The sequence below is a fragment of the Terrapene carolina genome, unplaced genomic scaffold, assembly GCF_002925995.2.
Source record: "Terrapene carolina triunguis isolate 2854851 unplaced genomic scaffold, T_m_triunguis-2.0 Scaffold57, whole genome shotgun sequence".
NCBI classification, from domain to species: Eukaryota; Metazoa; Chordata; order Testudines; family Emydidae; genus Terrapene; species Terrapene triunguis.
In genome coordinates this window covers 980,380-1,006,673 of record NW_020664408.1, presented here as the reverse complement: position 1 = coordinate 1,006,673, position 26,294 = coordinate 980,380, and the positions used below count along the sequence as shown (strand labels likewise).

Sequence of the window (26,294 nt, the reverse complement as noted above, 5' to 3'; positions counted from 1 at the left end):
TTTATGTGTGTGTCCCTGGGAAAAGGATTAAAATTCTTCTGTTGTGTGTCTTGAAGCATCAGAATGTTTTAGTGACTTATCAGCAATTCCTACCAACAAGTTGAAAATTGAGAGGGTTTTGCTTACTCAAGGCTTCATGTAGTTTACAATGTGTCAACCATCTTTTTCACCCTTTCTTAATTTAAAGTGTTTTAAAATTCAGCAATATCTGCAATAAAGGTAAACAACAATGCAATGTGCAGTACCTTTCATATGAAAAAGTTACACAACCATCCCCGCAACATTGATTCAGCTGCAATCCCCTCAGAGTAGAGGTATCCTCTTCCTATAGGTTTTCTGTTCCACAGCTCTGGTAACTCCTTGTATCTGCCCGCTGCTTGCATCCTCAGCTGTTGGTTTGTTGGCTGCAATCCTGGTCTGAGGAACCTTAGGAGTTTATCACATCAGCAAACCAGCTCTAATGTGCTACTGAGTACAGTAGCAGGTTAATGTGGGAACCTTAGGTCTTCCAAAGAACGTACCCCTCTCACTTCTGGCCACTGTAGGGTCCAGGGAAAGTGCCCACCCTTCCCTCACTGCAGTTCTGCTCTGTCAGAGCTGGTGAGCTGCAAGGGAGCAGAACGCCCTCGCCAAAGAGCAAAAATTCTTCATCAAGGTGCAGGTACCCCCAACCAAACACTTCGGTTTTGTGCCTTCATTTACTTTGGGTCTAGGAAGTACCACTTACTGTTCAGATTCACAGGTGTTTCAAACTAGAACAACATCCCCCCCCCCCTTATATTAGGCATCTCTCTAGTTCTGGCCGATAGCTCTCTTGACTGATAGACCTTACACCCATGCTATCCAGCCCCAGCATTGCTTTCTCCTCAATGAGGATCTGCTTAGGGTGGGGGTGAAGCAAACTGTACTGTATGTTTGCAAGAACGCGTGCAATGGTTTTGCAGGCTCAGTCGGGGGTGCTGCTGGCCCTTAGGGGCAAAAAGGGAAAGCCAGATTGGTGGAAAGCACGGTCACCAGCGAGCTTGCTAGGTTCCCCCCTGCTTTGCCTCTATAAGCCCGAACCACGTATGTGCTTCTAGTCTCGCTCTTTCCTCAATAGTACACCACGAGTCCAGCCTCCTGTCCTGCTTTAGCTAATATTGCGTGGGAAGTATCAGGAGGTAGCCGTGTTAGTCTGTATCTACAAAAACAACAAGGAGTCTGGTGGCACCTTAAAGACTAACAGATTTATTTGGGCATAAGCTTTCGTGAGTAAAAACCTCACTTCTCAGGAAAGCTTATGCCCAAATAAATCTGCTAGTCTTTAAGGTGCCACCAGACTCCTTGTTGTTATTGCGTGGGAAGGGGAGGCTCGATATGGCAGGCACTCATCTCCGAGCCAATCCCCCCCGGAGAGCCGCCGACACTCCTGCTGCGGAAGGCATCTCACCAGAGCAGCGGGTTCTGCCTTTAAAACCACGTGCAGGCTAGAAGCGGGCGCTGAGAGGCTGCGAATGCAGCAGCCAGAGGCTGGGGCGGGGGGGAGCTGTCTCTTCCCAGCCGCTGGGGTTGGAAGAAAAACTTCTAGGGTCAGTGGGAGGGAGAGAAATTTCTGGTCCGCTCAGTGGCTGTCTGTGAGATCACCCCGAGGCGCAGGACCCTGTCCCTGGGCTGGGACCCTGCTCGGCGTTGAGGATGGGGCGGGCGTTGGCTATGGGCTCTCAGCTGCTGCTGCGGGGAGGGAGCCTGGCAAGCGCAGCTCTGGAGGAGGCTCCGCTGGCCGGGGCTTTTCACTGACCCCTCCCCAGCGTGCCGGGATCGGCAGCGCCACCGAGCAGGAGGGAGCTGCCCCGGCCGGAGCGCGCAGAGCAGCCGCCCAGGCGGGGCGAGGGGGCAGCGCGCCCGATCGCGTTGCGATAACCTGGCCTAGTCCATTTGCGAGAGAAGGCAAAAGGGGGGCCCCGGCCTCTGCCTGCTACAGGGCCGCGCGAGAGACAAAACTTCTCCGCTGCCCCCGAGGAGCAGCCGCCGGGAGCCTCCTACCAGCCTCCCCAGCATCCCGCCCCCGCTGTCCATCCATCTCCCGCGGGATCCGGAGAGGGGAAGCCAAGGCCGGGGGAGCGGAGCGGAACTCGCGACCCTCCCCCGCGCGGAGTCCCGGGGCGCAGAGGAGTCGGCGGAGCGGGAGGGGTGTCTGCCTGGAGGCGCCTCCTCGCTCTGCTGCGTGGGGAAAGAGCGAAGGCGAAGCAAGAGCTGCGTGTGCAGGGAGTGCCCGGGATCGGACTGCAAAGGGCGCTGCCTCCTAGCCCGGGGGGCAGCTCGGGCCCCTTGGCCAAGCTGCGGCCCGGCGCCGCGCAAAGTGCAAGAAAGTCGGGAAAAGTTCCTGCCCGTCGAGGTCTCCCCGCCGTGCCGCTGCCCGCCGGGCGTGTGACACGCAGCACCGCCAGTGGGAGGAGGGCAGGGCTGGGACCTCCCTCCAGCGCAGGAGGAGACTCAACCCGTGCTTTTTGCGGGCTGGGTTGCATCGCACCCCCCTTGATTTGCAACTCTCCCCCCAGCCACCCTTCGGTTCCCCAGCAGCTGGAGGAGGCTGCTCCCCGTCGGGGTATGTGCGGGCAGCGGCGGGATGGCCTCGGCCGTGTTTGAGGGCACCTCTCTGGTGAACATGTACGTGAGGGGCTGCTGGGTGAACGGCATCCGGAGGCTCATCATCAATCGGCGCGGGGACGAGGAGGAGTTCTTCGAGATCCGCACCGAGTGGTCGGACAGGAACGTTCTCTACTTGCACCGGAGCTACTCGGACCTGGGCCGCCTCTTCAAGAGGCTGCTGGACTCTTTCCCGGAGGATCGCCCCGAGCTGTCACAGTCCCCCCTGCTCCAAGGTTTGGGCAGCTTCTGGCTTCCTTCCTATTGCCTAAGACCCTGCTCCTGGCTTGGGGTGTATGTAGGTACACCCTGGAGAGGGTGGGGAGAGGTAACTTAGTTGCTGGGGAGAGTCAGGCTCTGTTGTTGCCTGTGTGGGTTTGAGTCGCTTTCCTGGAGCGATTGAAAGGCTACAGAACGAGTGGGGGAGGAAAGGGTTAAAGGCCATATAACGGGCTGGATTCTCCACTGTGTAACTTTCAGCCGTGTACAGTGCCTGTGAAATACCACCTGGCTCAGTCAGACAGGTAACCCTTCATACAAGGCAGTGGAGAGAATTTGCGTCAGAGGTTTGGCCCAGATTGCTGGGAAATCGAACTCAGTCATCATGCTCCACATAGGCACAAGCCCCAAATTCGGATGCACCCTGTGGATGTGATTGCAGAGAGGGTTCTTAGAATACTGTCCCACCCCCTCTTGGTCCAAGTGATCCTAATTGACATAATCTATGTTTACTGCTCCATCCACACTGATTTAACAGCTCCCCACCCCTGCCCCAGACACTTTGAGGGATGCGGGGGCTTTTTGGGGGGGAGTGGTATGCGGGAAGCACTGATGTTGAAAATGGGAGTCTGTAGCTCTTCACAGTTGATAGAGCAGACGTACAGGGCTAATAATACGGGGAAAAGTCCAGACTTTGTGTATATTTTCCCATGATAACATGGAAGTTTGCTGCTGCTAGCTCTCTTTAACCATCCTATGCTGAGCCCCAGTGCAGGGTGATGGAGAGTTAAATTCTGAGGCTTGATTCTCTGCTCCTTTGTACCAGTGTAGTTCTACTGACTTCAATGGAGTTACTTCTGATTCTCTCACCTGTGTGAGAAAAGACATGGTCCTTGAGGTTGGAGGTAGCATCAGAGAGTTTTCCCCATGCTAAGGTGGTTAAAAAATCATTTTTTCTAGAGTAATTCAAAGTGAAATATGTCTTCCAGGCTCTGTCAGTCACTCAATCCTCCTGCTTTCTTTACTCCTGCCAGGTCTCCATCTATTTGTGTTGTCATTTTGTCCTGTTAAAAATATCTGGAATATATTCTTCTTCTCCCCTGCCTGTTTCCCCCTGATTCCTCCCCTGTGCTGTATTCTAGGTTTATGGGAAATCGCTTCTCTTTCAGTTTCTGAAAATGTAGAGTTGCTCATTTTAGTTCATCTTGTTTCCCCTCCTCATCCTTTCTCAGCTGACACTGAGAGAGGAAGGCATGCTTCCTGACAGTCTTGGCACTGAGTGCCCCCTGCAGTCAACTGGGGAACCTTGCTGTGTAAAAGCTGAAAACCCTTGAGCTGGCTGCCAAGTCTAAGGCCTAATGATTTGGGCACTCAATTTAACATACTTTGGGCCCGATTTTCAGTGGTGCTGAGCACCTATAGGCCCTATTGACTTGAGTTGGAGCTGTGAGTACTCAACACCTCTAAAAACCAGGCCCTAGTTGTATCAAGTGAGGCCCTTCAAATCAGTGACCACTCTTGCAAAATATTAGGCCTTAATTACATGTTTCAGAGGCCCCATTTGTGCTTTTTCACTCACACTGGAATGCTGATGCCCCTACTTGATCGTCCCACGTAGCATGAACTATAACTTTTGAATAGTCAGGGAAGAGTAAACCTCCTTAGCACATTAGGAGATTTAATTTCTGTGCAAGGCCTGGGTCCTGCAGCCCTCACTTCTGTGAGTAATCTTTCCCAGATAAATTGTCATCCTGATTTCAGTAGGCTTCCACAGTGAATGACGTGCATGAGGAGGGGGTGGAAGAATTAAGCCCTAATACTACAGTCATTGGGAGCTTCTATCTCCCTACATTATTTTTAATGCTGACAATTCTATGACTTGGGGGGTTAAGATATTTTAAATCTCAAGAACTGTACTTTCTTTGGCAAATGATGGAAACTATTTACAGTGAAACGTGAATGTGATGGAATCAAAGTCCTGAATTGTTTCTGAGTATTTGCAGTATGTAGCTGATAATTCCAGTTACAGTGAACCCACTTCTTAAAATGAAATTCTGTGAAAAATGACTTTGCGGTAATGAGGTATCACTGCATTTCTCTGTACAGTCTGTATTTCATATTTATTCACCAGAACTTGTGCATGTCTGGCCACACATACAGTCAAATCTTCTTTAAATTATGCTTTGGATATAATCAGGGGATTTTATAATGTGTTTGGTACACATAGAGGGTATGACCCCATTTTAGATACACTTTTTGGATCTCAGGTTTCTGCATGTAGCATTTTAAAGAAGAATCACTTTTTCCATAAATTTCAATATACTTAACCCAGTAGAAAGTCACACCGTTTCTAGGCATTAGCACTGAGTCAGATACATTGTTGATCCTAGCTTTTCTAAAAGTGCCAGGCAGAGTATTATTTGCATCTTTAATCTTTATGGAAGCAGTGAAAGCATTGTTAGTCAAATTTGCATTGCATAGCAGGAATTGGAAGTACTTCTGGTTACCGTAGATACATTTAAGTAGCATCAGAAGAATTAGATTATCCTATCATTTATATACACTTTGTCAAACTACGTTATATAAAAGTTAAGGGATATTTTCAAGTAGCAAACACCTAAAATTTGAGCTAAAATAGTTTGATCTTAAAAATGGTTATTAATTTGTAGGCTTAAAAAAATGTCCACTTTTCAGTTGCAGAAATTTTAGAAAGAGATGGTAGACTATAAATACTTTTGTGGGACTATAAATACTTGTGGGTTCAAAACAAAGCTAACATTCTGTGCTGGTATGTTCCTTTTTGCGCAGTAACAGCAAATTTTAGTGACACCCTCCCTCCCCCCCCCCAAATCCACTATTTCCAGAACTGTACAGCATTAATGATGCTTATGCAAAAATAAGGTAATGGGAAAAAAACAGACCCATATTGGCCACTGTTGCACTAGGAATACTAAAAAAAGAGGTGGGGAGAATAATGGAGAAATACATATTTTAAATCTTTAAGAGGGAATTGCAAGCTAATTGTGGCTTGTTTTGAGATTGGAGTTCTGCAGCTCAGGGCTTGTCCACACTTACAGATCTGCAGCAGCACAGGTGGAGCTGCCCTGCTGTAGCGCTTAGTGAAGTCGCTGCCTATGCTGATGGGAGAGCTTCTCCCGTTGGCATAGGCACTCCACTTCCTCAAGAGGTGGTAGCTATATTGACAGGAAAATCCACACCCCTGAGCAACTTAGTTATACTGACACAAATTTGAAGTGTAGCCCAAGGCTCAGTGTTTTGCCTTCTGAAGTTTGTTACATGTAAATCTATTTCAGTCTGAAGAAATATCATTGACCCTTGCAAAGGGCATCTGTGCAAATGAACTGACCTGGTATAAATGCATGCTTCTATACTGCAACAAGGATTCCCTAGAAAGTCTTGATCATGTGCTTGGTACCACGGTACATGCTGTTGGGAGATCACCTCTCATTGGGGGGTCAGGCTATAATATTACACCAAGCCTGCTTTTCATTATGAACTTTGCAGCATTTGGACCTGCAAACCTCCCTATTTCATGTGAGCAGACATTCATTATGCAGATAGTTCCATTGAAGTCAGTTGGTTTCTTTATAAGAGTAAGAACTATTTGCATAAGTATTTTAAGGCTTGAGCCCTGTGCTAATACCCATACTGAAGGAATTAAGTCACTGCATTAAACTAAGGCCTGGTCTACACTAACCCCCCCACTTCGGACTAAGGTACGCAAATTCAGCTACGTTAATAACGTAGCTGAATTCGAAGTACCTTAGTCCGAAGTTACCGCGGTCCAGACGCGGCAGGAAGGCTCCCCCGTCGATGCTGCGTACTCTGCTCGCCGAGCTGGAGTACCAGCGTCGACGGCGAGCACTTCCGGGATCGATCTGGGGCACTTCCGGGATCGATCCGGGATCGATTTATCGCATCTTAACCAGACGCGATAAATCGAACTCAGAAAATCGATTGCTTACATCCGGACCCGGATGTAAGTGAAGACGTACCCAACGGGTATGTCTACACCCAGCCGCTAGTTCGGCGGCTGGCAATCGAAGTTCTGGGTTCGACTTATCGCGTCTTGTCTGGACGCGATAAGTCGAACCAGGAAGTGCTCGCCGTCGACTGCGGTACTCCAGCTAGACGAGAGGAGTACCGCGGAGTCGACGGGGGAGCCTGCCTGCCGCGTGTGGACCGAGGTAAGTTCGAACTAAGGTACTTCGAACTTCAGCTACGTTATTCACGTAGCTGAAGTTGCGTACCTTAGTTCGATTTGGGGGTTTAGTGTAGACCAAGCCTAAGATCACTATAAGTTTCTATAAACTTAGAGTCCTCTTGCAGGATCCTGAGCCCTTCCTAGTGGTGCTTAAGGCCCTGAGCTGCTGTATTCATATACCTTAACTTTTCCAGTGACTTTGTGCCCTAATGGGGGTGGGTACCAGCACACCCAGCAAAAATTCTGACTGAAAAAGCAAATAGAGAGTAGTATTAATTTGTATTCGTTTAGACCAGAGTTTCCATGAAAACATAAATGTTCCTGCCACTTTAATGTGAACGGAGGGTTATCAGAATCTTGCAAAGATCAGACTTTATGAGCCATGTTGTACCCTTAGGTGGTGTGATACCTGCATAGGAAGCAGGGAATTTAATCAGGTTCCTCTCATGCAGTTTCGTCTGTATTCTTCTGTTGTGTGGAAGACAGGGGGATGGTTCTCCTCCATCAACAGAAGTAAGGCAGGGTCTGGTCCATAAGGCTCACAAGATCCACCAAGGGCACAAGACCATCTACATCAGGGGTTCTCAAACTGGGTGTCAGGACCCCTCAGGGGGTCGCGAGGTTATTACATTGGGCGGTCACGAGCTGTCAGCCTCTACCCCAAACCCTGCTTTGCCTCCAGCATTTATAATGGTGTTAAATATATTAAAAAGTGTTTTTAATTGATAAGGGGGGGGGGGTCACACTCAGAGGCTTGCTATGTGAAAGGGGTCACCAGTACAAAAGTTTGAGAACCACTGATTACATGTTCCAGTGGAATTGCATTGGCATGGTCTCCCCTGATTACAACTGTGCCAGGACAGGGGCATTCTCACCAGAGGGATTAGAGGGTGTATCACATTTTATTAGCCGCCAGCTTTATTTCATTTCACATGCCCTGGTAGTTCCAGAGAAAGTGTGTGCAGGGAGGGAGAGGAATGCTGCAATGGAGATAGCTGATCACCTCCCCCTTTCTGTATAGGGAGTGGGGAGGGTATCAATCTCGTACAATCTGTACTATAGTACAAGTAGTATACACAGTATAAGCAATAAGACTTCATGGGAAAGTATACTTGATACCTGGCCATCTGGAATGCATAATGAGGCTAAAGGCCAAGTACGCTCATCAACATGAGGTGTGAGTGTCTAGGACAACTGTACTCCTTATTACAGTGATGCTTTTCTAAAATGTTTTTCTTACACATTAATAGTAAGCTGGCTAACAAGTCTGTTTCTGTTCTGTTTGCCACTCTCTGTAGGGTCATAAATTTTGTCTTCCAATCAGATTCCTGTTCTTATAATGACAGAGAATCTTCATTCTCATGATTCATTATGATGTCACCAGAATCTTCATAGTATTTTCTCTGGGTGTCTGAAGTGTGCCTATCCCTTACTCTAAGCGCCTGCACAAACAACACAATATAAAAGTACAGACTGGCTCAATAAGTCCAGTCTTATCATTCACAGACATACACAGTACTTTACAATTCTAGTCATTACCACTCTACACTCTGCTTACATCTATTCAAAATTACCTCCTCTGTAAAAATTGGTGAGGAAGACAGCAAAAAGGATTAGGGCGCTGACATAAAATTGATCAATTCACTCTAAAGAGATCCAGAAATAATTGCAGTAGATCAAATTAATAAAGTAAAATAGAGAAAATGAGGTACAAATCTGGCATAGAATGAACGAGAAGTGGCTACTGCCCGCAAAATAATATTGAGTAGTTAGAGGCTTTTCTTCAAGCACGATCCTTCACCCATTAAGTCAAAGGCAAACCTCCCACTGAATTCAGCAAGTGCAGGAGCCAGCCCCTAGTGCAGCGATTGGCATCCTTTGGCCCGCGGTACGCCAGGGTAAGCCCCCTGGTGGGCCGGGTCAGTTTGTTTACCTGCTGCGTCCACAGGTTTGGCCGATCGAGGCTCCCACTGGCCGCGATTCGCCGTCCCAGGCCAATGGGGGTGGGGGAAAGTGGCGGCCAGCACATCCCTCGGCCTGCGCTGCTTCCCACAGCCCCCATTGGTTCTGGAGCAGCGAACCGCGGCCAGTGGGAGCCGCGATCGGCCGAACCTGCGGATGTGGCAGGTAAACAAATAGGCCCGGCCCACCAGGGGCTTACCCTGGCGGGCCGCGTGCCAAAGGTTGCAGATCCCTGCCCTAGTGCTTCTTGATCAATCTAAATTTTATCTCCTAAGCACAATCCCACTGAAGCCAGTGATAAATTTGGCCTTTTGAGTGATTATGTGTTTTCTGGGAATTCTAATGGAGTGAAACTATAACACTTTTATACACTCTAGTGCTGTTTTCCTAGGGCCAAATTCTGCTTCCAGAAATTCTGCTTCCAGAAACTCTGCTCTCACAGACTTCAGAATTTGATCCTAGTATTTATAAACTCTTAACATGTGCTAATAGCTTTATGAATGTTCATCTTCCCAATGTAGAGACACATGGACGGTAAGCATGAAAGCTCAAATGCACTGCCAGAATGGTCATTCACATTATGGCTGTGTGTAGTGCCTGAACCTCAGGGATGAAAGTAACTTAAAGGAAAAAAAGGGGGGGCTTTAAATTGCCAACAGCTCCGAGGCTCCCAGCCACCTCTGCTACCCGGGGGCTCCGGCAGCAGGGCTCTGGTGGCAATTTAAAGGGCCTAGAGTTCCGGCCGCTGCCGGGAGCCCCAGGCCATTTAAATCGCCGGCCTGTACTGGACCGTACCAACTTACTTTCACCTCTGCTGAACCTACACACACAGTCTCAGTACACACAATCTCTTCTGTCTCATAGTGCTGTTCTGCTGTATTTCTCTTTTCAGACTGTTTGTCTTACGGCTGCTTCCTCCCCCACTCCTGTCCCATCTAGTCTGATTTTTCTCTTCCTTTTTTCGTCAGTCTTTCCCAGGCCATTTATCCCCCTCATGTCTCACTTTGCTTGGCCTACTTTCTGTTTCCTCTCTTTCTCTTCACGTTTTTCTCTGTCCTTCACGAGAATGTTGGTGTCACTGATAATTAATTATCTGTGGCACATCAGAGCTCTCCCATCATCCTCCACATTATCTCCTGACACACAACTTCTGTTTCATGCTGGATCATCTCTGCCTTCCTCCCCTGTTACATCAGTGAATGGGAAAGAGATGCTCAGCTGCTTCTGTGTCACATCTGCAGTGCACCAGGAAGGACTGAGGGCTGCATAATCTGGATTACACACACTAGAAGACTGTCACATTTTGCTGCACTTTCTGTACCCGTAACCTACGGTGTTATGTGTGCTCTTTTATACACCGTTTACAAGACCATCTGGGAGTTTAATATATGTGTGAAGGGAACTCTACTGAGGCAATTTAGCAGTTTCCAAAGACAGCAGCTGTTACAGTACTGTGACAATACGGATAAATACACTGCATCTATTGTGCCCCATTTCACTGTTGACAATGTCAATAGTTCATTAACAGAGTTTGTTCAGAACTTCAGTCTGGTGGACAAAAGGGAACAGATCTTCATTTTCAGGCTTCTAGCAATGTAGTCTGACTGAAATTCAGTTTTTTTATTTGCCTTAATGGTCTTTAGATTCAGCTCTTCCAGGATGGCATTGATTGCATACCATTGCTTAAGGACCTTTCAGTGAAAGGACACATTTTTTCATTTGCTCCTCAGTCTCCTTTACAAGTTTTACTTGGTTATAGGTAAATCCATTGAAACCAGCTGATGTTCACCAAATCATTCAACAGTGTGGTCCAGTGATGGCAAAAATGAATGGTTCATCTGTAATGTTATAAGATGAATAAAACTTGCTGGTTTCATAACAAAGCCATCCAAAAATCTGGAGTACATGATGAATTAATAACATTAGTCAGTTTGGGGGTTTTTTGGTCCACGTTCCATGCTGAGTTTCTGAGTCTGTATGAATTCAGTGCTAAAAGTGATAGCAGAGACTTCCATTTTAATGCCAAACTCAGTTCATTTCATTTCCTCTTCCTCCCATCACTTTTCCCTCACTTCATTTTGTCTTTTGTGTTGTGTCTTATACCATGTGTCTTATCTGACACCCTGTCTGCAAGATCACCGGGGCTGGGACTGTTCTCTTTGCTTGTGACAGTAAAGTCCTGAACACCTAGACTGGTGTTTGTAGGCGCTATCATAATAAATGGTAATGTTGGTATGAATGTATGTAAAAAGCCAGTGAGTTGAGAGACCAGAGTTCTCTGCCTTTAACCTCCTTGGGCTGTGCATGTGTGCACAAACAGTTAAGTTAAATATAGAATGAAATAAAAAAAACCAACCTTTTTTACTCTTGAATTCCTGTTTTGGGGAATTTGTCAGGCTGTTGTTTGAAAGGAATACTGCTAGGTGCTGTAACTTACCTCTGCATAGTCTGAGCTATAGATCTTAAAATAAGAAGCCTGTTGTATCAGGATTAAATTTGTGCACTAAGGCCCAGATTTTTACAGGTATTTATCTGCCTAAAGATGAACATTTTGAAAATCTCACTAAGGACCTAATTCTCACTGCATAATGCTAAATACCTTTACAAATCTGGCCCTAAATGCCCCCAAGCAAGAGCTCTGTTCAGAATGTAACCAATTTAAAACAATGGTTTTTTTCACACTGCCAACATCCAGCCCCCAGCACAGCTTGCCAGCTTCTCCCCGAGAAACACCCCCAGAATGAGCAATGTTGGTGACATCACATGAAAACGAAACCCTTGGAGCGCAGAGGTGACCTCTAAAACCTGGATTATTCTCTCCAGAATTAATGCATGGACTGAACCCTCCATGTGTGGATTTCCCCAGCCCCCTGAGGATAGCGGGGAAGAGTGCTGCCTTTGTGACGCCGTCCCCAGCCCCCTGCATGGATAGTGTGGCAGAATTGAAGACAAGGTATCACAGGGGAGGTGCTGCTCTCATAAGAATTTAGGACAACGTTTTTCAAATGCAGCCATCGTGGCTGCATGCGGCCACCAGGGGCTTTTTGTGTGGCCACGACAGCCTCCTGGGTGGTGATGGGGGCGGGGGAAGCATCGGCCTCTCCTCCTCCCTCCTTGTTGCTCATGGATGCGCCGCCCTGCACCGCCTCTGGAAAGAGGTGGAGCACAACGCTGTAGGAGCAATGAAGTTCTTGACCCACCATCACCTCTGGCCTCTGCTGCCTCCCTCTTCGCCCCCCCCCCATCCAGGAGTTAATGGGTCCTGGGGCTTGCTAAAAAAAAAATGAAATTAACGAACGTGCAAGTATCACTTCACAGCAGACTTACTAGCTATCTGTGAAAAGTGATACTTGTCTATTTATTAATATCACTTATCACCCAGGTAGCTACTAAGTGTGCTGTGATATTAACAAATATACAAATATTCACAGCAAGCCCCAGGACCCGCTAAGCCAGGGGTCTCAAATTCCCGGTGCCCGCGAGCCTCCCCAATGTGGCCCGCGGGGCTCCAGCAGTTTTGGAACCGGGTGTCTCCCTTGGCCCCACCTGCCACCCCCGGAAGCTCCCACCTCAGGGGTCCCGGCAGCGCAGCAGAGCTGAGCGGAGTCTGCCTGCTTGCTCCAGTGGCTGCTGGATCCTCCCTGTGGCCCAGGGGCGGGGTGGGGCTGTTCCTCCATGCGCTGCCCCCGCCCCGAGCGCCCCTGCGGCCAATGGGATGCTGCGGGGGCGGTGCCTGGGGGCAGAAGCGCATGGCGGCCCCCTGGACTGCCCCGCCTTGAGCCCCAGGTAAGCGCCGCACCCTCTGACCCCCTCCCAGAGCCTGCACCCCCACCCCCTCCCCACATACCCCCTCCTGCCCCAACTCCCTCCCAGAGCCTGCACCCCCTTCCTCTTCCCACACACCCCCTCCAACACCCAAACTCCCTCCCAGAGCATGCACCCCCTCCCCACACACACCCCAGCCTCCAAACTCCATCCCAGAGCCTGCACCCCAGACCCCCTCCCCCACCCAAACTCCCTCCCAGAGCCCAACCTCTCACCCCTTCTGCACCCAAACTCCCTCCCAGAGCCTGCACCCCAATCTCCTACCCCAGACCTCCTCCCCCACCCAAACTCCCTCCCAGAGCCTTAGGCAGGTGGGGGGTGGAGTTTTTTTGGGGGGGCAGAGTTTTTGGGGGGCGGGTTCTGGGCAGTGTGAGTGACATTGGCCTACTGGGAGGATTTGCGGACTGGCACTGGCCCTAAGGTAAATTGAGTTTGAGACCCCTGCGCTAAGCCCTGGATGGGGAGGGGTGGCGAAGGGGGAGGCCACATTATTTTTGTTATTGAGTCTGCCAAAAAAACCCACAAATATATATTCATGGCATTATCTAGGGATGGTGTGTGAGACTTACATCTCTTATGTATGTATGTAGCTATTTTGCCTTGGAAGTCAGTAGATCTTTTTATAAGTGATTCATTATGTACATTTCTCATCAACAGTGTGTGTGATATAGTGAGCTGGGCACCATTGAGTGAAATTTCTCCCCCGCCCTCTATCAGTTAAAAAACATGCAAATAAATGCTTTGCTATGTATGTGTGTTACATAAAAGTTCAGCCGTGTGCAAGATTAGGTGTATGGACATTAAAATATTATAATTATTCACATTTCAGTAACATTTGTATATAACTGAAGGTTTTGTGGTGGGGAAAAGAAGCCCATGGAAATCCAGTTTAGCTTAAGAACGATAAAGATGGGTGTTTACAGCATTTAAATCACTTGAAATGATAGTTATTTGTCCAAGCATAGTACACATAATAAGACAGCACAGCAAAGTTTCCAGGGAGGATCTAGCACATGCTTTCAATTAGAAGTCAGACTGCAGCAGAAGAAAAGGAGTGTGAGCAACATTTCTCCATGACCTCATTAGGATATTTCTCAGCTAACCTACGTATGCATGACTGAACAAATGAAAAATAGTACAGTTGGGTTCCAAGCTACAAGGCATCTTCTTCTGATTTATTTTCCTGTATTTAAGGACTTCTGTCTGAACAAGGTTTCCAAGTCTGCGTTAGCAATGTAAATGGAGGACTTGGGTGAAATCCTGCAACCCTCTCGGCCAAAAGTTACTCCGACTGATCCTGCGAACTCTTATGCATGTGAGCAGTCCCATAAATTGCAGGATCGTGGTCTACAGTTACTGAAAGTACTATGGCATGTCTTGTACCTGTTAATTTTTAAAATTATATAATGTGTGCAAATATTACAAATGAAATTATGCTGGCTTCAGTTTACATGTAAAACCATTTGGGTATTTTCCACATATTTAGAATGCAGATGCATAAAGCAGAGGAGCCTGTACCTAGCTGAATTCATAGTGACTAATCGTATAAGATCAGCAGCTGTAGGCTGCATGTTTGTAGTGAGTGAGAACATTTATAGTGATTTATTCGTGCATATATAGTCCTTATTCATGCATGTAGGCAAAGCCTGTCCTGGAGCTCTCTCTGTGGCAGTGCAGATTTGCATGATCCTAAAAGCAGACCCATGTGCTAATCATGCAGTCTGACCACAAATTGGCACTTGTCAGTCACTGAGAGGAAGCATTATATTCAGAGGTAACAAGTGAGCATGGATGGCTCTTACAGGCTTTCGGTAGAAAAGCAAAAGGGTAGGAGTTTTCGCTGCCTCTCATCACTCCTAATCTCCTTCCTCCCCACTCCGCTTCTTTTCTTCTGTTACGTTGTTTAAGGTTTTAATAAAAATGTTTTTTATTGTGCTAAAAGCTATAAAGTCTTCTGTTCCAGTTTTCTAGTAGGTTTTTGTATTTGGTCTGTAGCTGATTCTTTTCCAAGATCTAGAGCAGGGGTCGGCAACGTTGGCACACGGCTCGCCAGGGTAAGCACTCTGGCGGGCTGGGCCAGTTTTATTTACCTGCTGACGCGGCAGGTTCGGCCGATCGCGGCCCCCACTGGCCGCGGTTCGCCGTCCCGGGCCAATGGGGGCGGCAAGAAGCCGCGGCCAGCACATCGCTCGCCCGCGCCGCTTCTCGCCGCCCCCATTGGCGTGCCGAACGTTGCCGACCCCTGATCTAGAGGTTAGAAACATGTACTAGAGGTGAAATCTCTTGCTTATGATGGAAAATCTTGGTGGATGCATGGAGCTGTAGAACCCCCTAGTGGGTGGCCTGTGAAGTTCCAGAGACTAAAAATCTCATCTGCCATTTCTGATGAAAGAATAGGCATTGTAGACAGAGAGAGCTCTTACTTGAACAAATACTCATTCCTGCCAGCCATCTCTTTAGGAAGATTAGGAGGTGTGTCAGTGTCTTGAATCTGCAACACGGGAGCCCAATCCTGAAAACCTTTACTTACACAAATACACCTCTACCCTGATATAACGCGACCAGATACAACACGAATTCTGATATAACGCGGTAAAGCAGTGCTCCGGGGGGGTGGGGCTGCGCACTCCGGCGGATTAAAGCAAGTTCGATATAACGCAGTTTCACCTATAACGCGGTAAAAATTTTTGGCTCCCGAGGACAGCGTTATATCGGAGTAGAGGTGTAGTCTGTTCTCGTGCAAGTAGTTCCATTGTGTTCAAGGATTTGCAGAAAGTTTTTATATAATGCTGTATGTCTAGCAGGAAAAAAAGATGAATGCCTATGTTAGAAATATGACTGGAGAAAAGCAGATCTTGGTATGTACTTGGTCACGTAAGTTGTAGAGATGGAAATAACCGGAGAAAGTTATTATGGAAGGAATGGTGGGGGTCATTGTAGTGGGGGACGACCAGTGAGACGATGGATGGATAGTATATGGCAGATCACTGGAAGGTCAGCTGCTCAGCCCTTGAAATTAGCGATGGATTGTGAAGGCTTTAGAAAATTCTGCTATGATGTCACTAATATTAAGACATGAATATATGGATTTATTTACTTACCTACTTATTCATAGTAAAAGCCAGGCAAACAGTACTGTGCCACTTTACATATAGAATCATTGGCTCCATGTCAAAGCACAGGTGAGGCTGGCCTGGAATAAAGAGCTGGCAAAATGGGCTACCAAGCAACTAGAAAGACATAGAAAATGAGGCTATATCTATATGTTGGTCCAACTTCCCAATAACCCTGTTCACCTACATTGTGGTGAGATAGAATCTCTGTAGGTGCCTATTAGTTACAAAATTCAGAGCTAGATCAAGATTGTGAGCACCCCAATATTAAGGGCTGTTGGTTTTGCTGTGTCTAATTTCTTTAGGCCCAATCCAACTCCCTTTAAAGTCCACAGAAATACTCACATTGATTTCAGTGGGAGTTGACTCGGGCTCTGGGCAAGGAACCTCTTCCTTCCTTGAGCATGGAAGAAATAGGGGAAGTTACAGTGTGCCTAATGGATTTGTATAGAATATAGCAGAATGTGACAACACATCCAACATCCTATTGGTCCATCCTTGGCAATCCTCTGCTCTGCCGTGGATGATGTAAATTTGGGGCCCATTGCCAGTAGTAGTTGCTGTTGAGATAGTCTGTAACCTTTTTTTTTTTTTAAACTAAAGCTGTACTTTAAGGACCATTGCCAGCCTAAACTCACACTTCTGCCTGGAAGTTACGTATGTGCCAGTGCTATGAGCAACACCTAAAATAAGGCTGTGTAGACACTACTACTTATGTTGGTATAACTTATGTCACTCAGGGGTGTGAATACGCCGCCCCCCTGTGCGATGTAAGTTACACCGATCTAAGTGCCAGTGTGAACAGTGCTATGTGGCGGGAGAGAGCTTCTCCCGCCAACGTAGCTACCACCGCTTGCAGGGGCCAGATTAATTAAATCGATGGGAGAGCTCTCTCCTGTCAGATTAGAGTATCCGCACTAGCAGTGCTGCAGTGGCACAGCTGCACCGCTATAAACTGTGTAGTGTAGCCACAGCCTAAGATAACAATGTCAGAGAGAGATTGGAAGGAAAATGGAGGTGACATTTTTCTATATTTTTGTCCTTAGTTTGTTCGTTTTGTATGTTTGACAGTCTTGTATGGGTCTTTCACACAGAAACAAGGAGATTAAAACTTTTTTTAAAAAACAGGAAAATATGAGTGTAAAACCACAAAAATTATCAGAGTGCTCAAGGACAGGGTTCTACCTCAAACTATTTTACACGTTTTTGTTGTCTGCTTTTAAAAGATTCACCTAGGTTTTTCAGTTTGCTGGATTTTTTTCTGCAGCAGCCTTTAGGACTGCCTCATTTTCCAACAATGAGGTCTGTTAGGTTGTGAAAAAAATCTCTCAAGTATTATGGTGGAAGCCTCTTATTCTGAGACATTTAAAATAGAGACAAAGCACTCTAAATATATTGCACTGACTGGATATTAAGATGGTGTAGAGGACCTAACATGTCTTTTTCCATCTTGATCGTTTCTATGGCTGTGTGATAACGTTCATGGTGGATGATTACCATGACAGTTGTAGCAAAAGACACTTGTCCTGCAGTCTAGCTGTTTACAAATAGGGTTTTGAAAAATCTTCCTTTGATTATTGCTCCTGTACCATATTATGTTCAAAGAAACATGAGACTGCTCTCAAAGAGCTTTGTTTAGCTTGTGTTTGATTCTTTCCTCTTCTCTTGTGTGGGTATTTTCTTTTCCACTCTTCTTTGACAAATAAGGATGGATTATGGCTCTAGAAAGAGGATTTGGGGTTTTTTGTTTTAATATCCCTCCCCGTGTTCCAACACAACAACACTCTGAAATTAAGTTAGGGGAGCTACTTCTGGACAATGGGTCATCATCTCCTAAGGTAAAAGATGTGTATCAATTAGGCATGCTGTTTGATGCCTTTCCACATACTCTTGAGCAAACTAGATCTGTCTACCTCATATAGACGTCCACATACATGTTTTGTATTTTCATTCTCGCTTACAATGTGTTTACCTTGTTTCTAGGACTAATCACAATAAAAGAGGCCCGTGATATAGAAGCCAGGCTTAATGAAGTGGAGAAGCTTCTGAAGATTATTATAAATATGCCTTGGAAAGTAAGTATGCAAAGTACCACCTTACTGAACTTCAGACCCGGTGGATAGTAACTTGCCCTCTTCATTTAGATGGGAAGGCGTGGGGCTGTTTGAGCTTTTGCAGAGGCAGAAGGGGCTGTTCAAGATCCTGCACATCATCCCTCCCTGTATCCAGGGCCGGCTCCAGGCACCAGCCCAGCAAGCAGGTGCTTGGGGTGGCCAAGGGGAAGGGGCGGCACGTTGGGCTGTTTGGCGGCGGGTCCCTCTCGGAGGGAAGCACCTGCCGCCGAATTCCTGCCGAAGAAGAAAGCGGCGTGGTGGAGCTGCTGGTGGAGTGCCGCCGATCGCAATTGCGATCGCGGCTTTTTTTTTCCCCCCGCTGCTCTCTCTGTGTTATGAGGGCTGCATCCACACAACATATATATACACTACCTGAATGGTCCTAAGGATGTCACATGGGCTGCAGCTGTGTGCTGATTGGACCACAAGCAACCGGCAGATTGAGAACCAGTGATCTAAGTAATGTTCTGTTACATAACATTTACTACAAAGTGACCTGTGCATTGCCATGACTATCATCTCCTTGTCTTTCAGGGTAACATATCTGACCTGCATGGTGTGTTGAATTGAGGGCCCAATCTTATAATTAGATCCACCTGAGCAGACTCCCATTGATTTCAGTGGGGCTCTGTATGGCACAAGGGTCTACCTCTGTGTTTTCTGATTGCAGGATTGGGGCTGTAGATTGTAAGCTCAGTCAAGCAGGGACCGTATATTTCCCTGTTTTTATTGCACGAGTCACACTGAAGGTGCCCAATGAATAATAATAATAATGGGTATTATTTGTAGTCTTGCCACTGCTACCCCAGGCTTCTGAATGCCTTCCTTTTAATGTTATCCAGACCCTAGATTCAGTCCGCTTTTTAAATTGGACAAGTTACTTAACCTCTCTGTTCCTTGGGTTGCCCATCTGTACAAAAGGTATTATAATATTTATCTCCATGACAAGACTATGTTGAGGCTTGATTAATGTATGCAAAACACTTAAAGATCCTTGGGAAGATCTTGTAAAAGAGTAATAGCTCTTGAAGTTCAATCACACATGCAGGAGTTGGGAGATGAGTTGCATTCTTGGTCATGGCACTGGCTTTGCTGTATAAATGGGGAAGTCACTGAACATGTGTGCCTCAGTTTCCCCATCAATAAAATCGGGATAATGATACTTTGCAGGGATACTGAGCGATTTTATTCATTTTAAGTGCTTTGAGTTCTTCAAATGGAATGCATCATGAAAATACAACGTATTTTTATTTTATATTTTCAGCCAAGGTCCTATCATATGACAGTGTAGCCAATAGACCATGTGCCAGGCGTGATCATTCTGCCTGACAGACTTATCGCTATATTTCAGTGTGTCAGATACTTACAAAGTGTGTAGTCACATCTGCTGTGTCAGTGTCTTTACCAAGGAAACTAACTCATGAGCAAACAAAGCGCTTACTGGGGAAGAAAACTACTTCAGTAATTGGCGACCATGGTGACTGATAACCAATGTGAATGGTTGGTCATTTTGAAATCTGAAGATCATGAATCTGGTTGGCTACTTGTTGTTGTGTAGAGCAAAATGTACTGCACAGAAGTCAGTGGAGTTACACTAGTGAAAAGGAGTGCAAGCGAGAGTAGTTTCAGACTTCATGAGATTTTTGGCATGTCCAGATGAGTTCAGTGTAAGAGGTTCTCTCCCACCCTCCCCCACTGGACAAATAAGTTTGTTATAAGGAACATTAACTATATTTTATACAGAGTGCCTAGAAAATCACTGATGGGCAAGTAACAAAAAACAAAAATAAACGCGCCCATTAAGTAGTCATAATTTATTAGACAAACCCTGAGAGACACTGGGCATCTGGAATGCCTAATGTAGTCAATGGGAGTTGCATGTTGTCAATACGAATTGCATGTCTTCAGCATTTCTCAAGATTTGGCCCAGTAACAGGTGGGAGGTAGGGGATAATAGGATAAACAAACCAAGCGGTGAGTCTGGGACTTAAACTTTGAAAATATATATTTATTTGGTTCTTTTTCAGTATTCTAGATCTGAAGTTGTCCTTACCTTCTTTGAAAGATCTCCGTTAGATCAAGTGTTAAAAAATGACAATGTCCATAAAATTCAACCAAGCTTTCAGAGTCCGGTTAAAATATCAGGTAAGAATTATTAGCTCGCTAGAATGCACACAAGAATTATTAAATTAAAATATTTGTCTGTTCTTTCTCTCCCCTCCCTCCTCAACATTTCAGAAGAAACCCTTCATCCCCCACTTTCGCCATGCTCTTGCCTTCTAATGTATGGAATATCATAAGGGCAAACATTCTATGCAGCAGAGCTATAGGCATGTTGAGATGACTCTTTTGGGAATTATACAATCTTCAGACTCTTCTTTCCGCTGCTTGGAGTCCATTAGCCATTCCTTGAGAAGGCCGTGTCCTTGTGCTGTCCGTACCGTTGCATCGCAATGGAAAAACTGAGAGGACATGAACTAAATAAAGTATATTTCTATAACATGCAAAATGGTCACATTTTGTACTAAGGGTGTATTTATAAATATTTTAAGAAGGGTTAATACGAGATGAAAAGCTGTAGAAGACATGAGTAATATATCTTACAGATAGTTGTAACTACATCAGTACAATAGAAGATTTCGTACATGATTATATGCCATGGTTAGGAGTAATCATTTGTTAGAGTTTATTAACCCTTTATAAATGATTTATAAATGTACCCTTAATATAAAGCATGACTGAGAAATTTAACAGCAGACCTACCTGTATAAACAATGGTGAAGAGCATCAAAAAAATTAAATGAAACACAAGAGCAGGTGTAAGTGTGGAACATTGATTCCATGCCCGGTTTGGCTTCCATGTACAAATTCAGTCTCCTCTTCAGTGGAGGGTTTATGTGTCTGTCTCTTCAGGTATCTACTCGTATGCTTGGGGGAGAGAGGGAGGGCGTGAATACATTTTCTGTACCTAATTCTCCTTGACCAGGATGTGAGTCAAGTAGAGGTGGATAAATTCATTAATCTAAACAAAAAAAAGTAGGTTTTTCCTATATTGGTACATGACCTGTGCAAATGTATCCCAAGAGGGAGTAAATGCAAACACAGAAAATCAGTCATTTGTTATTTATATCATCTTGCAAAATTTAGCTTGTTTAGGATCTGTTTTTAGTCATTTTACTAATGTACAGAACGAACTGTGATAAAGATGTCTAGGCCAATGCTAATGGCAAAGATATGAACTTCTAGACAGGTTATGTATACGTTAATTAGAAATTACATATACCATTTCTGTGCACAGTTCTTGCATCGGTCACCCACTTAAATGCATGATGTGCTAGACTATATGCCATTTATTTTGCTTCTATATATCTGAAAATGTTCTCTGAAAATACACTAAAGAGCATATTCAATGGGACTACGTGTAGAGTAAGTTGCTACTCGGTGTCAGTAAGGGTGGCAGAATCTAGCCTTAAGAATATATAATGTGAAACAAAGTGCTCTTAAACAATATACTTTAAAAGAAAGTCTAGGAAAAATTGCAGTTTATAATACTGGAAATTGACATACTGGGTCTGATTCCCTCGACACTTATACTGGTATAAATCAAGTATAACTCCATTGGAGCTGAACTGGGTAAACCCTGGAGAATCAGTTTTTTTGTTTTTGTAGGGTTTAATGCTTGTTTTGTTCTCTGAAGAAAAATGTAGTCAAAGGTAACTACTTAACAATAACGTAGTCTGTGTGCATCTCTGCATGCCTGACATGATGGGTCCAAAAGCAGATGGAATATGGTCATTAAGCAATAGTTTGGGCACCATTCTGTTGCAGGTCTAAGAGTACAATAAGATGGCAGCTACTAGTTCTGGTGCTGCTCCCTCTTACACTGGTGTAAATCAAGCATAACTTTGTGGAAGTCACTGAAGTTACACCAAACTGGTGTGACAAGAGAATGAGGGTCACTGTTATTTTTAATAGTAGGTAAAGAATTGTGTGGAGACCACTATCTTAATTCTCATGTATGAATGCTCAGATACAAAGAGTGAAGCCTAGACTAGCGGTCAGTAGATTCAGGAAGGCCTATGCATAGAGGAGCTATGGAAACAATGGGACCTGAACAAGAATATGTTTTTAAATCCCAAATTAACTCCTACAGTTTATAGTCACGCCTGACTTGATTTGTTTTTTCCTGTCTGTCTGGGTATCCAAAAGCACTCTGTGGTAGTCAGTCTTATGTACTGACTGGCTGTTATAAAGAATTTCAAAACAAAGTCCAGAATCTGATGTTTAGTTGACACAATCTTAGTCTGAATTTTGCACACTGAAATGACTGCATTGTTTAGTTGATGGTTCCAGCAGATGGCACTAAAGGTTAACTTCTAAACTGCTCTGTACTGCAGGAGTAATGCTGTAATATTCTTAGGTCACGTCAAGGACACTTGGAAAAAACTGTGACATGCCGGGCTTGCTTTACATTGGATCTAATACAACTCTCTAGGTGACTTGTAACCTCAGAATACTCTGCAAAAATATTTTGTTTTCATTAAAAGAAAACAAACTGTGTCCAACACAGTCCACTCCAGATTAAAATATTTGAAACAAACAAAACTCAACCAGATGAAAGCAGAATCTGATCCTTGAGTTTGCATCTCAATCTACTGAACAATGTTTGACAGTGAGTCACAGCTGATGTGGAATTCTGGAGGGATTCAATGTAAAACCACTCACATATACATTCTATTCAACTTTGGTGCAATAAAAAATAGACTAGAAGTCAGAGATTAATTTTTCCACATAAACATGGAGGCACATGAGTATTAGTCTGAATGCAAAAATGTATCTTTATTGTAAAAAATTCAAACCTCAGGTCTTTTCACAACTAAGGTTGGTAGGTATCACAGGGTGGCAAACTCTTTGGGTTCAAGATGCAAACCTTTTGTGTCCAGACCCACGCCACCTAACTTTCAACAGCGGGATAGTTCCCTGTTGTTTTTGCAGATAATTCTCAGAACTAACAAATAGGGCCTGGTTCTCCTCTTAATTTGGTGTATATCAGGAAAAAATCTATTGAGATCAGTGGCAGTGTGAAATGAGTGCAAGTGAGAGGAGAATCCAAGGATGTGCCAGCCCCAGTATACTTTTGCTGCTCCCAGTGAATGAAAAGGTGTTCTAATGAACATGGGGCTAAAATCTCTGATGTAAATGGGTAAGAAACCATTAAAGACAGTGCTGCTGTATCCATGAATACCGGTTGAAAATTTGCCCCCTGAAATGTAACTTGGTTTCATGCAGAATTTATAAAGTAAATGCAGGTATGTTTCTTCACTTCCAGCCTGAGAGCTTTAACTTTGAAGTTTAGTTAACTTATTGTTAATTGTAGGAGTGTTAATTAATGATCACTCATTTGAGTTGCAAGTGTTGGGCCTAATCTTGATTGAAATCAATGGCATTCATGCCCAAAAAGTGTAAGCTTGCTGGAGTGATCTTGCTGAGTATTTATGATATCATAACTTTGTGTATTCACTTATAGACGAATCTAGTGCCCCATAAAGTCAATAGGTGTCTGTCCACTGATTTCAATGGGGATTGTGTCAGACCCTTCTACCTATAAAGAATGACTGTAGAATTGAGCCATTCTGAGCTGGTAGCATTTGCAGAGAGGTAATGACTACACGAGGCTCAAGGCAATAGAGAATTGGGCCCAAGGAAAATTGCTGTTGGAAAACCTATTGTTTAACTTACTTTCAAGGTTGTTGTTGATTTAGTGTTGTAATTATTTCTTTTCTTCATCTTTTTGTTTAATTATGATAACTTGCTGTCTGGGAAGAATACAATCAAAAGTACAGTTGGATTATAACCTTATGGAGCAGATGCCACTCCATTGAACTGGCACAGGCTTTAATGGGAGCAGAATTTGGCCTTCTCCCAGATGGGAAGATTTGTTAAATATTCTCGCATTAGGGTTCTGAACTGCAAATATTCAAGCACATGAGTTCAGTAGGACTGATCACAAGTAAAATTGCTCAGGTGTTGCTCAAGTGGCTATGAAGCCAGCAAATGAGTCCAGCTCATCATTAAGCTACAAAATAATAAAGACTTTTTCTTTTAAATTAGCTTGCACAGATATTCACTGACACTTCAGTATGTCCTGTTTGCAGCAATGTCAGCTTTGTGCGATGTGCAGCCACCCTATTCCTGCCCCGTCGCCCTCCCCCTCCCCCACCTTTTCTGGAACCATCTCAGACTTTCAGCATTTTACCTGTTTCTTCCCTTCTCCCACAGAAATCATGCGATCTAATGGATTTTGTTTAGCAAACACTGAAACAATAGTTATTGACCACAGTATACCAAACGGAAAAGACAAGCACCTGGATGTAGATTCAGCAGAGCACTTGTAAGTATACGTTGTTCCCGAGTATTGGTGTCTTTAAATTAATTGTAACCTTCTCCTAACAAAATTTTAGTACCCAGACAAACGCAGTGCTGTGGGAAGACCTGTGTTGGTAAAATTGCCAGTCTGGCTGATTAAAGGTTGGTTAGTTTGGCTGGGCTGTAAGGATCTGTCTATGCTGCAGCTGGGAGTGAGCCTCCCAGCCTGGGTAGACAGACTTGTGCTAGCAGGGCTTAACCTGCTATGCTAAAAACAGCTGTGTGGACATTGCAGTGCCGACAGAGGCTCAGGCTCCCAACCCGAGCTCGGACCCAGGGAGCAGGGTAGGCCTGAGCTTGGGTGGGTAGCTTGAGCGTACATCATGCTGCAACATCTACCCAACTATATTTGGCATGCTAATGTGAGCTCCACTAGCCCAACTCTGTCCACCTGTGTTGGGGGGGCTCGTCCATAGCTGCAGTGTAGACGTACCCTAAGGGCCCATTGCAGCGGTCATAAAAATCAATAGAAAGACTCCCAATGGGAGTTGCAGTGTCCCTAAAGGAGACTGGCCCTCTTCTGATGGAAAAACTATGGATGCAACATGGGGCCTCAAGGGTGATAGGTACAAAGGGTCTGATCGGTGCAACAGAGTGCTGAGAACCAGTAGCTGACCCAGCACTCTGATCACTCAGCTTTAATTAGTTCCCCCAGAAAAGACCTGCTGGAGGAGTGGCGTATTTCTTTACAGCTTTTACTAAACACTCTCTTGCGCTTTTTGAGCCTGGGTCTTTACAGCTTTTCTAATCAAACTGGGGGATGAGAGGACTGATGAGCTAAGGAGCTAATTATCCTATTATCTGAGAGGGTAGTTAAAAAGCACGGAAAGGAAGTGCAAGGGGGGATGCTAGCAGAGTTCAGAGGAAGCAAGAGGTCGGGGTGGTGAGAGCGCTCTCTAGAGAAAGGGCTGAGGACTAGGGGAAACTGCAGAGAGAGTTGCTGCATAGGATAATGATGGTGGTTTGGTGTAGGTAATATCAATAAAACTCATGGAGGTGCTAGCAAACAGAAAGCATTCCAGGTTGTTTGTGTGGGATCTCAGAACAGGAGCGGACACTGGCCTGTTACACTTTGTCTTTGGTGAGAGCTGGATTGACCCCAGTGTGTGGAAAAATGAAGGATCCTTAGAGAAGTGAAATCCTCCTAGGAGGCAAGTAATTTATTACTCAGTAACTAAAATATACCTTCTTATTTGTGATTGCTTCCCCTCTGGGTCTGCGTTGTAGGCACTTTGGGGATAAAGCTTTCAAATAGAGTTTGAGATGACGAGTATGTTGACAGACTAATTTTTATGGAAATCCATTCCTGTGAAGTTCTGTCATGCCAACTGATTGATGTTTCACTTTAATAGCTTCAACTAGATGGAGGTAACAGTGTATTCAAGAATTTTAAATATTTGGAATGAAAAACATTGAACTACCCATTAGTCAAGCCAGTAAAAACCAAGGAAAACAAGGGAGGAAAAACGTCACGGGTAAAATGGACAGAAGCTTGGTCTCCGAACTTAAGGTCTTTTCTAAACTTCATTTAGATTGTGATCTGTATCAGTTTGCTAAAGGGTTTAAAGCAGGGGTCTCAAAGTCCCGGCCCACGGACCATCTGCGGCCTGAGAACCTCCCCCCTTGTGGCCCACAGGGCTCCAGCAATTTTGGGGCTGGGTCTCTCCTTTGATAGGGTGACCAGACGTCCCGATAAAATCGGGACCGTCCCGATATTTAGGTATTTGTCCCGCGTCCCGATTGATCTTCGGTCGGGACGCTGTACTCCGCTTTTTTTTTTTTTTT

At 45.2% G+C, this 26,294-nt stretch overlaps 1 protein-coding gene across 1 annotated transcript in view; it reads left to right on the top strand.

Annotated features, from left to right (window-relative positions):
- Nucleotides 1–2,438: 2,438 nt before the first annotated feature.
- LOC113407940 (PX domain-containing protein 1-like) overlaps nucleotides 2,439–26,294 on the top strand; it is a 32,319-nt gene continuing 8,463 nt past the window's right edge. The window contains exons 1-4 of the mRNA XM_026658959.1: nucleotides 2,439–2,861; nucleotides 17,953–18,044; nucleotides 20,111–20,228; nucleotides 24,363–24,474. Of these exons, the coding sequence (XP_026514744.1) occupies nucleotides 2,606–2,861; nucleotides 17,953–18,044; nucleotides 20,111–20,228; nucleotides 24,363–24,474 (578 nt within the window). The 5' untranslated portion in view covers nucleotides 2,439–2,605. The remainder of the gene's footprint in view (nucleotides 2,862–17,952; nucleotides 18,045–20,110; nucleotides 20,229–24,362; nucleotides 24,475–26,294) is intronic.